The sequence below is a fragment of the Pongo pygmaeus genome, chromosome 4, assembly GCF_028885625.2.
Source record: "Pongo pygmaeus isolate AG05252 chromosome 4, NHGRI_mPonPyg2-v2.0_pri, whole genome shotgun sequence".
Taxonomy (NCBI): Eukaryota; Metazoa; Chordata; class Mammalia; order Primates; family Hominidae; genus Pongo; species Pongo pygmaeus.
Genome location: NC_072377.2, coordinates 37,300,102 through 37,312,486, shown reverse-complemented (window position 1 = coordinate 37,312,486; position 12,385 = coordinate 37,300,102). Strand labels below are relative to the sequence as shown.

General features: G+C 38.6%; 1 protein-coding gene across 17 annotated transcripts in view; it reads left to right on the top strand.

Annotated features, from left to right (window-relative positions):
* CPLANE1 (ciliogenesis and planar polarity effector complex subunit 1) overlaps positions 1–12,385 on the top strand; it is a 150,025-nt gene that overhangs the window by 97,941 nt on the left and 39,699 nt on the right. For all 17 annotated transcript variants that reach the window (XM_054487076.2, XM_054487081.2, XM_054487077.2 and 14 more), the window contains 2 exons: positions 2,700–2,953; positions 10,023–10,110. In XM_054487076.2, coding sequence (XP_054343051.1) covers positions 2,700–2,953; positions 10,023–10,110 — 342 coding nt within the window. The remainder of the gene's footprint in view (positions 1–2,699; positions 2,954–10,022; positions 10,111–12,385) is intronic.

Sequence of the window (12,385 nt, the reverse complement as noted above, 5' to 3'; positions counted from 1 at the left end):
AGTCAGGTTGCATTATGGTAACTTTTTGCAAGATTTAGAAGACTATGGATATTTAAAATTTTTAATAAAATACATATATATATGTGTATGTTGTTGTTTTTTAGAGACAGAGTCTTGCTGAGCTATTCAGGCTGGGGTACAGTGGTGTGATCATAGTTCATTGTAGCCTTGAACTCCTGGGCTCAAGGGATCCTCCTGCCTCAGCCTCCCAGTAGCTAGGATTACAAGCACACACCACCATGCCTAGCTAATTTTTAAAATTTTTTATAGAGACAGCGTCTCACTATGTTGCCCAGGTTGGTCTTAAACTCCTGGTCTGAAGTGATCATTCCACCTCAGCCTCCCAAAGTACTGGGATTATAGGCATGAGCCACCACACCCAGCCTAGAAGAATATCCCTCCACAACCTGAAGCTACTACGTCCTGTGACTGGTTAGATTAATCCAATATGCAATCAGACTTCCTGCAACAGAAACCTAAGTCTCCCCTAGGTGCCACAGTGGTTGTGAGGTATGGACCTAGTCAGCCCTGTGGTTGCAAGATGCTTGGGCACAGAGTCTAGCTCTGCCTGATTATTGTATAATGACAGTGGGCACTCAGGAGACATGAGGAGCAAGGAAGGGATGGGTTTGGATGTGTTAGGGCATGTGTATTACAGCTGCATATACAAACAAGTGCCAGCATTTCAGATTTTAAAGCCTTCATCTTCTCTCTCCTGTCATGGGGCTGCTAAGGTGCATGAGTGGTGGATGGAGGATGTATGAAGCTAGCAATCTTTCAGACAGACAGGGGAAGTATGTGGGAAAGTGAAAAGAGCCTGGCTTTTAGATTCAAATAGAACAGACCTGGATTTGAATCCCAGCTCTGTCATTTAATAGCTTAGATACGTTTTACTTTTCTCTCTGTGACCCCTGAGTATCTTAGGCCAGCATTTCAAATGACCATAAGCTACAGATTAATTTCATTTATCAGACAGAGAGAATAGATTTTGCAGTAAGTTAATGGAACTTGCTTAGTTTGAGAAAATTAAAGTTTGGCTGGGTGTGGTGGCTCACGCCTGTAATCCCAACACTTTGGGAGGCTAAGGCGGGTGGATTGCTTGAGCTCAGGAGTTTGAGACCGGCCTTGGCAACATAGTGAGACCCTGTCTCTACAAGAAATAGAAAAATTAGCCAGGTGTTGTGGCACACACCTGTAGTCCCAGCTACTCAAGGGGCTGAGGCAGGAGGATTGCTTGAGTCCAGGAGGCAGAGGTTGCAGTAAACCAAGATCTCACCACTACACTCCAGCCTGGGTGCTAGAGCAAGACCATGTCTCAAAGAAAAGAAAATAAAATTAAAGTTCATTATGCTTGGAGTCAAATGGAGTAGTATTTTGTTTGTTTGTTTAAAGAAATAGCAAGAGATGAAGCTGGAGAGGTAGACAGAGGAAAGATTATGTGTGCCATTGTCTGTCATATGGAGGCATTTGGACTTTTAAGGTGAAGTCATTGGAGACACACTGAAGAGTTTTGGACAGAAAAAGAACATGATTTCTGTTTTTAAAAGATCTCTCTGGGCCTGGTGTGGAAGACGGACTAGATAGGATAGAGATAAATTACAGATAGTATGATTTGGGGTCTATTTATTGTGAAGGCTTCAGCCAAGTAGTGGTATGAAGAATGTAGGTGTTTAGCAGTTAGAATCATCAATACTTGTTGTCGCTTTGGATCTGAAGGAAAGAGAGGAGCCTTGAGTGACTTTCTGGTCTCTGGCTTGTGAAACTGAACGGTGGTGCTATTTGCTGAGCTGAGGAACAAGGAAGAAGGAGCAATTTGGAGGGGCAGAAGCAATGAATTCATTTTTATGTGCTTATGGGACAACCTAACTGGGATATTCAGGATATAAGGAGCTGGAGCTAAGAAAGAGCGCCATATGGATTTGGGATCTTTCATCAATGACATAACTCAGAGAAAGTGGGAAGAGTGAGTAGAGAAGTGAGTTGAGGCTGGCAGCCCAGGAAGTACTGATGGGTAAAAGGAATGGATGGCAGAAGAAGAAGTATGAGCAATACAGTGAGGAGGAGACCCCGACATCAGAAAAAGAGTGCATTTGAAAAAGGTGTTGCAGACCAGGCACAGTGGTTCATGCCTGTAATCCAGCACTTTGGGAGACTGAAGTGGGAGGGTTGGTTGAGCCCAGGAGTTCAGACCAGCCTGGATGACAAAGCGAGGTTGTATCTCTTAAAAAAAAAAAGAAGTATTGCAAATTTGGGAGAAGAATCAACTGAGTTTAAGAATAAGAAGAGTCATTGACTTTTATTTTGGTTTTAGGAGGTTTAATGTTTGCCTGAGATCTCATATAAAGTCAGTAATAGCCAATATTGGGGCCAACCTTTAACGTGTGATGTTTTTGGTTTTCAAGTAGAATTTGAAAAAGTCATAAAAATATTAAAGTTGCTTTTTGATGAAGTATATGTTTGTAGCAAGGGATAAAAGTAATATTCAGACTTCCTTGTGTGTGGAACTTTGTTGTAGTAATTTACGTATTCTTATCCCAGAAATCAAGAAGCTGAAAAGGAATTTTTAGGTATATTTAATTAAAACTGATTTGCAAAGTAGTGTCGTGTTGGTTAAAATGAAGTCATTAAAAAATGAGATCATCAATAATACCTCTTCTTTAATTATAATCAATTCCGCTTTTATTCTTATTAATATTTAGATCTGCCAAAACCAGAGTTCCGATTAAAAGGACAGAGCACAAAGTCAGACTCTGCGGAAGATTATCTATTGTGGAAACGGCTGCAAGGTGTCTCTGCAGCTTGCCCTGCACCAAGCTCTGCAGCTCACCGACTAGAGCATCTCACTGCTAAGCTTCAGAAAATTGACGAGCAGTTGCTAGCAATACAGAACATTGCTGAAAACATAGAGCAGGATTTCCCCAAGCCTGAAATGCTAGATCTACATTGTGATAAGGTAGACTACCTTTATTTTTAGTTTTTTGTTTGCAACTGAATTATTAGATTTGTAGTGTGATATAACTTTGGATACTTGATTTTTCAAAATAATGAGAAATTTGTTTTCTTTAAGCTAGGGTTTGTCAACCTCAGCACTATTGACATTTGAGCCAGGTAATTCTTTGTTGTGGGAGACTGCCCCATGCGTTGTAGGATATTTGGCAGCATCCCTGGTCTTTACCCACTAGTTTCCAGTGGCACTGCTCCCTAGTTCTAACAGTCAAAAATGTCTCTAGATAATGCCAAATGTTCCCTGGGAGCCAAAATCACCCTCAGTTGAGAACCATTACCTTAAGCTTTTAAGAAGTAAACCCATGTATAATGCTATTATCATAAAATGAGTTGGAAAATATTACCCTCTCTTCTATATTTTGGAAAATTTTTTATAGGATTGGTACTATATCTTCCTTAAATGTTTGGTAGAATTCAGTGAAGCCATCTTCCCTGAAGATGCTTAAAGTTTTGTTTGTTGGGACATTTTAAGGTATAAATTTAGTTTCTTCTGTAGATATAGGGCTATTCAGTTGATCTTCTGCTCTAAATAAAGCTTTTTCTAGAGTCCTCCCACACAAAAAGGAAGTAAACCCATGCTTCCTACCAAGAAAAGAAATACGTGAATTACAAAACTAGAATGTGATTTTAAAGGAACCCCACTTGTAATGATCATTTTTCTCTGAAAGATTTTATGATTTTACAAATATTATTGTCCTATTTGGAGTTTTTGTCCGTTTCTTTTAAATATTTTATATAAGAGAGTTAGTAATCAGTTCCTTAGAAATTTTTCATATCTTTTTTTCTTTTTATTCTTGAGTCATAGTCTTGCTCTGTTATCCAGGCTGGAGTGCAGTGATGCGACCATGGCTCACTGCAGCCTCGACCTCCCAGGTTCAAGCAATCTTCCCACCTCAGCCTCCTGAGTACCTGGGACTATAGGAGTGCGCCACCACTCCCAGCTAAGTTTTTAAAATTTTTTTGTGGAGACGAGTTCTCCCTATTTTGCTTGAACTAGCCTCAAATTCTTGGCCTCAAGCAGTCTTGCCTTGGCCTCCAAAAGTGCTGGCATTATAGATGTGAGCCACCACACCAGCCTAGTTTTCTATAAAAGGTAGACATAAAAAATAAATTAATGTTTATATATAATGGTAGTTAAATAAAATAGGAAGTCTCAAAAATTATTTTACACATTTTGTCCTTTTTTTTAAAAAGGAAGAACAATTTATATCAAAAGAATTAAAGAACAAATATTATGTTACACATAATAGGTTAAATGAGACCATGGTTGGGTACTTGAGGCCAGGAGTTTGAGATCAGCCCAGGCAACATAACGAGACCTCATCTCCATAAAAAAAATAATAAGTCGGGTATGGTGGTGTGCACCTGTAGTCCTAGCTACTTGGGAGGCTGAGGTGGGAGGATCACTTGAGCCCAGGAGTTCAAGGCTGCAGTAAGCTATTATTGTGCCACTGCACTGTAGCCTGGGTGTCAGAGCAAGACCCTGCCTCTTAAAAAAAAAACAAAGTTAAATGTCTTTTTATTTTTATTTTTATTTTATTATTATACTTTAAGTTTTAGGGTACATGTGCACAATGTGCAGGTTAGTTACATATGTATACATGTGCCATGCTGGTGTGCTGCACCCATTAACTCGTCATTTAGCATTAGGTATATCTCCTAATGCTATCCCTCCCCTCTTCCCCCACCCCACAACAGTCCCCAGAGTGTGATGTTCCCCTTCCTGTGTCCATGTGTTCTCATTGTTCAATTCCCACCTATGAGTGAGAACATGCGGTGTTTGGTTTTTTTGTCCTTGTGATAGTTTACTGAGAATGATGATTTCCAATTTCATCCATGTCCCTACAAAGGACATGAACTCATCATTTTTTATGGCTGCATAGTATTCCATGGTGTATATGTGCCACATTTTCTTAATCCAGTTTATCATTGTTGGACATTTGGGTTGGTTCCAAGTCTTTGCTATTGTGAATAATGCCGCAATAAACATACGTGTGCATGTGTCTTTATAGCAGCATGATTTATAGTCCTTTGGGTATATACCCAGTAATGGGATGGCTGGGTCAAATGGTATTTCTAGTTCTAGATCCCTGAGGAATCGCCACACTGACTTCTACAATGGTTGAACTAGTGTACAGTCCCACCAACAGTGTAAAAGTGATCCTATTTCTCCACATCCTTTCCAGCACCTGTTATTTCCTGACTTTTTAATGATCGCCATTCTAACTGGTATGAGATGGTATCTCATTGTGGTTTTGATTTGCATTTCTCTGATGGCCAGTGATGGTGAGCATTTTTTCATGTGTTTTTTGGCTGCATAAATGTCTTCTTTTGAGAAGAGTCTGTTCGTGTCCTTTGCCCACTTTTTGATGGGGTTTTTTTTTCTTGTAAATTTGTTTGAGTTCATTGTAGATTCTGGATATTAGCCCTTTGTCGGATGAGTAGGTTGCGAAAATTTTATCCCATTTTGTAGGTTGCCTGTTCACTCTGATGGTAGTTTCTTTTGCTGTGCAGAAGCTCTTTGGTTTAATTAGATCCGATTTGTCAATTTTGGCTTTTATTGCCATTGCTTTTGGTGTTTTGCCCATGCCTATGCCCATGCCTATGTCCTGAATGGTAATGCCTAGGTTTTCTTCTAGGGTTTTTATGGTTTTAGGTCTAAGGTTTAAGTCTTTAATCCATCTTGAATTAATTTTTGTATAAGGTGTAAGGAAGGGATCCAGTTTCAGCTTTCTCCATATGGCTAGCCAGTTTTCCCAGCACCATTTATTAAATAGGGAATCCTTTCCCCATTGCTTGTTTTTCTCAGGTTTGTCAAAGATCAGATAGTTGTAGATATGCAGCATTATTTCTGAGGGCTCTGTTCTGATCCATTGATCTATATCTCTGTTTTGGTACCAGTACCATGCTGTTTGGTTACTGTAGCCTTGTAGTATAGTTTGAAGTCAGGTAGCGTGATGCCTCCAGCTTTGTTCTTTTGGCTTAGGATTGACTTGGCGATGCAGGCTCTTTTTTGGTTCCATATGAACTTTAAAGTACTTTTTTCCAATTCTGTGAAGAAAGTCATTGGTAGCTTGATGGGGATGGCATTGGATCTATTTAAAGTCTAATATTGGGAAATGCAAAATAGTCTGCAGGATAAGAATTCCATTATTGACTTACCTTACAAATATTCCAGGTTGCTAGCATGTTGACATTTAAAAAATGTATTTATTAGGTTTATAGTACACCTTTAATCCAAACATTTAACACATTTAAAAATTAAGATTAAGCATATGTGAAACTATACTGAAAGGATATGAGGCAGGACTACTGCTAAAAATGTTAATACTAAGTAATGATATTATGATGCTTATTTGGTGGTTTTCCTCTTTTTTTTGGTAGATTTGGGGTTTCACCATGTTGCCCAGGCCAATCTCCAACTCCTGGGCCCAAGTGATCCTCCCACCTCAGCCTCCCAAAGTACTGGGATTACAGGTGTGAGGCACTGCACCTGGCCTGCTTTCGGTTTTTTTAAACCCAGATTTAGATCTGTCGCATCCAAATAAATGTTCAGCATCAAAGCAGTTGTTGGAACTCCTTACTTCAAATAATCTCTTTTGAAATTGCCTCTTGAGCTAGTTTAGTAGTCATTATCTATAGCCAGATACTTGATTTATACCCAAACCTAGTCTTGATCCTGGCTTGCTCACTCTCACAAGAGTTCATGAATCATTAATTCCTTCAACAAACATTTATTGAGCATCTACTGCATATTAGGCCCTGTGCTAAATTCTAGGAATAGAAAGATAAATAAGGCATAGTACCTACTCTCAAGGAGTGTAAAATCTAATAAAAGAAGATAGATATATATACCAATAAATACATACATACTGGGTCTGATGAGGCACATAGATATGCCTGGCGTGTTGTGACTGGATGGGGTAAGTGAAGCTGTGGCATCAGAGAAGGCTTTGTAGAGGTGACTCGAGCTGGTAATGAATTGGAATTCATCAGTTAATTAAAGAAGGGCTGACAAAATATTGTGAGTAAAGGAGAAAGGTACCAAATGGCATAGAGTGTTTGGGGAGCTGTATGAGCATTACTTAAAGGTAGAAGTTAGTGGGATTGGACTTTAAGACATCTGGCAGTAGAGGTAGGAGAGGGGAGACAAGGAGGAACAGAAAGCATTTACCATGTCAAGCGATTGGGATTTTCTCCTATAAGCAGGCAGTAGGCAACCACTGAAGAATTTTAAACGGTGAAGGGAGATGATCAGATATGCAGACAGTAGTGTGGAGGGTAGTTTGGAAAGGATAAGCCTGGGAACAAGGAGACCACATGGGTCACAGTGGTTCCAAATCTAATGGCTGCCCATTAGAATCATCTAGGAAACTTGTTAAGAATGCAAATTCGTGGGCCCCATTTCCCTGAAATTCTGATTTTAATTAGGTCTGGTTAGAGCCCTGGAATCTGTGTTATTAACAAGCTTCACAAATGATTCTTATGCTGGTAGCTCTATACCAGGTCCACTGATAAGTGTTTGAAATCCACTAAATATCCATGGCAGGAAATAACAATATGCCTGAATTTGAGCAGTAAGAATGGAGGGAAGGCATTAACAGGACTTAGAGATTGATAAGCTGTGGGAAGGTGAAGAAGACAACGGAGATTCACAGTGGTGTCCAGATTTCCAGCCTGGGTGAATGGTGGAGCCATTTTCCAAACTAAGGAAGAGGAAGAGTTTGTGTGTGTGTGTGTGTGTGTGTGTGTGTGTGTGTGCACGCGTGTGTTGGGGGAGGGAGGCACAATGATTTCTATCAGGGACATGATAAATTTGAGGTGCTGTGAGATAAGTAGGCAGTTCCTCAAAAGCAGCTGAGGAGCTACAACTGGGCTGAAGGTACAGATTTTGGAGTAATCAGTTAGGAGGAAGTTGAAATCATGATAGCATAGGCGCTCCTCAGGGAGAGCACATAGAGGAGAAAAGAAGAGAGTAAAGAATCTTGTGGAAACACTGCCTTGTAAGGATGAGGATTCAACAAGACTTGAGAACAGTCTGAAGTCATAAGAAACTCAGGAGAAAGCCAGCCGAAGCAGGAGTTGGAGGAGGGAATTTCCACATATCTGAGTCCATTAAGCATTTGGACTTCTGTGCATGTCAAGATCACTCAGATGCTTTTTCAGAGTATACATTCTATCCCTGCTGAATCTGTTGGGGAGGTGGAGGTGACTTGGCATTTTGAAAAGGCTCTCAAAAATTCTGATAGGGCTCCTCTCAAGCCTTTTAAGACTCGAAGGTAGGGACAATGTCTTTTGCTACACATGGTGGGCATTTAATAAATATTTGTTTAATGGTTGTCTTTGCTATCTTAGTTTTGATTCTGGCACTAATAAAATCACATTTATATACTAAAGATTCACCACTAGAACAGTTATTTATAATTGTGGTACAAGGTTGGGAGACAATTTCAAAGGAAGAGTTCCAAAAGCATTTGCTCAAAGCTCTTATGTACAGTAGTCCCCTCTTATTTGCAGTTTTGTTTTCCGAGGTTTCTGTTACCCTCTGTACAGTATAAGAAGATATTTTGAGAGACAGAAAAAAACACATTCACATAACTTTGATTACAGTATATTGTTATAATCATTCCATTTTATTCTTAGCTCTTATTAATCTCTTACTGTGCCTAATTGATAAATTAAGCTTTATCATAGGTATGTATGCATAGGAAAAAGCATAGTATACAGTCGGCCCTCTATATCCATGGGTTCTGCATCTGACAGTTCAGCCAAATGTGGATTGAAAATATTTAATAAAAACAAAAAAGGATGGTTGCATCTGTACTGAACATGTGCAGATTTTTTCTTGTCATTCCTGAACAATACGTCATAACAACTATTAATATTTAACATTTACATTGTATTAGATGTTATAAGTAATCTAGAGATTAAAGTATATGGGAAGAATGTGTATAGGTTACATGCAAATACTGCACCATTTTATATAAGGGACTTGAGTCTGTGGATTTTGATGTCAGGAGCCAATCCCTCATGGATACTGAGGGACAACTATATATAAGGTTCGGTACTTCCCCCACCGTTTCAGGCATCCACTGGGGGTCTTGGAACATATCTCCCAGGGAAAAAGAGGATATTTAGTCTTCTAAAATGACCACTTTGAAGGAAATAACGTTAATTTTGTATGCACATACACACACAATAATTTACTTATTTATTTAATTTAGTTTTGAGATGGAGTCTCACTGTGTCATCCAGGCTGGAGTGCAGTGGCGCAATCTTGACTCACTGCAATCTCTGCCTCCCAGGTTGAAGCAATTCTCCTGCCTTAGCCTCCTGATGAGCTGGGATTACAGGCACCTGCCACCATGCCCACCTAATTTTTGTATTTTTAGTAGAGACGGGATTTTGCCATGTTGGACAGGCTGGTCTCGAACTCCTGACCTCAAGTGATCTGCCTGCTTCACCCTCCCAAAGTGCTGGGATTACAGGTGTGAGCCACTGGGCCCAGCAGGTTTGGTATATTTTTAAATGCTCTCACGTTATTATAATGTACACATAAATACAAACATCTTCACTTGCCTAACTTAAGGAAACAGCTTATAGTCCTGGAAGAGGCCCAGGGATACTCTGGGCAGACACTGAGTAGTAAGTAGTCTTGAAGACCTGGGTTAACCGTGTTATGCCACTAAAAAAGTCATTGAGTCTCTCTGGGCTTTGTTCTCTCATCTTTAATACGAATTTATCTAGATGGTAATTAAGGTTCTTCTTCATTCTAAAATTTTATGATACAATTTTCCTGAGCCTTTTAATAAAAGTTTATAACTCAGTTAAGCTACAAATAAGTAAAAATTTCCTCTGCTTTATTGATCCCTACCATTTAGCTTATATTGGATTTAATCCCATTTCTTTCACTTTTGCATTAATGCAAGTGTTTAAAACTTACATAAAACTGTTTGTTATTTTGAAATTATCAAAGTATTACAACCATTGTTTTGTTGTGTGTGTTTTTTCTACAGATTGGACCAGTGGATCACATTGAATTCTCTTCTGGCCCTGAATTCAAAAAAACATTAGCTTCAAAAACCATTAGCATTTCTGAAGAAGGTTTGTAGGGGCTGGCTGAAGTCTTGCTTTAGTTGACCTGAAAGAATAAGCATTGCTTTGTGGAGTGCCAGAAGTAGGAGTAGTTTTCATATGTGAGCTTAAATCATAAGCTTCCCAGTTTTTAGAGTAGGATTATTTTTTTGTAATGTGATTAGCTTCCACCTCACAGCCCCTTTTTTTTTTTTTTTTTTTTTTTTTGAGAAGGCAGTAACCTCCTCTGGATTTTATACCAGGATGGGGCAAGTGTGGCCTGGAGCTCAGTTTTTGTGGATTCCAAGCCATTGGCCTCATAGTGCTGAGGATTGCACAGAACTTTGTGCTGAGGTTGCTGTTTGTCTGTGATCATCAGCTGAGCTGGAATTTGAGGTTCTGGTAAAATGGCCAGGCAGTGGTGAGGTATTAAGTTTTTTCATTTTTTATTGAAAGAATGAAATTAGAATAGTTGTTTTTACTTTCTGCTGTGTCTGTGGTTCATACCTGTGTTCTCTTTCCCATTCAGTCTTGTCAGTTTAGTCTTTTCAAAAACCAGTGTTTGTTAATTCTCTTTGTTTCTCAGTTTCCTTTTTCATTAATCTTTATTATTTCTTATATTTTGGGGAGATTAACTTGTTGGCTTTTTTCTAACTTTATTTTTTTCTTATTTTCTAATATGTGTAATTGAGGCTGAATATGTTCCTGCATGGACCTAGACAAGAATGTTGATACTCATCATCATCTGGTGGTGTTCAGGTCTACATAGTTTGTAGTTCACATTATGATTTCTTTAGCTTGTAAAAGGAGTTTTTAGCTTCTAAATATTAAGCATTCTAATATTGGGCTATGTTTTTGTGGTTGATTTCCATTTTCATTGCATTTTGATTAGCTGATGTGTATAATGATATCAATCCTTAGATATTTGTTAAAATTTCCCTTGTGGCTGAGGATAGTCAGTTTTTACCTTATGTTCCACATTTATTTGAAGAGACCAAACATTTTCTGTTGGTTGTATGTAGTGTATGTGTATATATCTCCCTTTGGTCAAGCTTCTAAATTGTATTGTCCAGATTTTTTATATTTTTTCTGATTCTTTAGTCAGCTTGATCCATTCTTTTCTCAGAAGGTTGCATTATAAATTACCCATAATGATTGTGGTATTATTTCTCCTTGTAAATCTGTTACATTCATCTTAAGGTTATAAGGTGAATATAGTTCAGGATTGTTATATTTCTTGTTGGATTTTGTCTCTTTTATCATTAAGTAATAATCCTCTTTATCCTCAATAGTCCTTTTTGACTTATAGTCAATTTTGTTTAATACGAACATTACTACCTCTGTGTTCTGGTATATCTTTTTGATATGTTTTATTTTTTAAAATTTTATGTAAAATTTCTATGCTATTTTAATAGAAGGCAGAATCATACAGTTAACTTTCATATACTGAACAACAAACTTGAATCATTATCAACTCATGGCCAATCCCTTTTTTACCTATACACCCACCCACACCCACCAACTCTTCCCACCTTTTTCTTGATTATTTTGAAATGAAACCCAGACAGTACATTATTTTATGTATAAATATTTTATATGTAGCTCTAAAAGATCAGGTCCATTTTTAAAACATAAGCACAATAATATTGACACTCCTTTAAAAAATTCTTAATATACTTATATATCTAATCAGGGTTCAAATGTTGCCAATTGTCTCGTTTCAAAAAATAGTTTTTTAGGCCGGGCGTGGTGGCTCACACCTGTAATCCCAGCACTTTGGGAGGCTGAGGCGGGCGGATCACAAGATCAGGAGTTCGAAACCAGCCTGGCCAATATGGTGAAACCGTGTCTCTACTAAAAATACAAAAATTAGCCTGGTGTGGTGGCGGGTGCCTGTAGTCCCAGTTACTCAGGAGGCTGAGGCAGGAGAATTGCTTGAACCCAGGAGGCAGAGCTTGCAGTGAGCCGAGATCATGCCACTGCATACCAGCCTGGGCAACAGAGCGAGACTCCGTCTCAAAAAAAAAAAAAAAAGCTTTTTAATTATTACAGTTGGAACCCAGGCAAGATCGATAAGTGGCCATTGGTTGATGGCTTATAAGTCTCTTAACTTCTGGGTTCCTTCTCTCCTTTTTCTTCCTGGAAGTTTTCTTTGTTGAAGAAACAAGATATTTGTTCTGAAGTGTTTTTCAGAGTCTGAGTTTTGCTAATTGAGTCTCTGTGATGGCATTTAATGTGTTGTTTTCTCCTCCATATTTCTTGTAAATTGGATATCCCTTTACTTTCAGGCTGTTTGATTATGTTG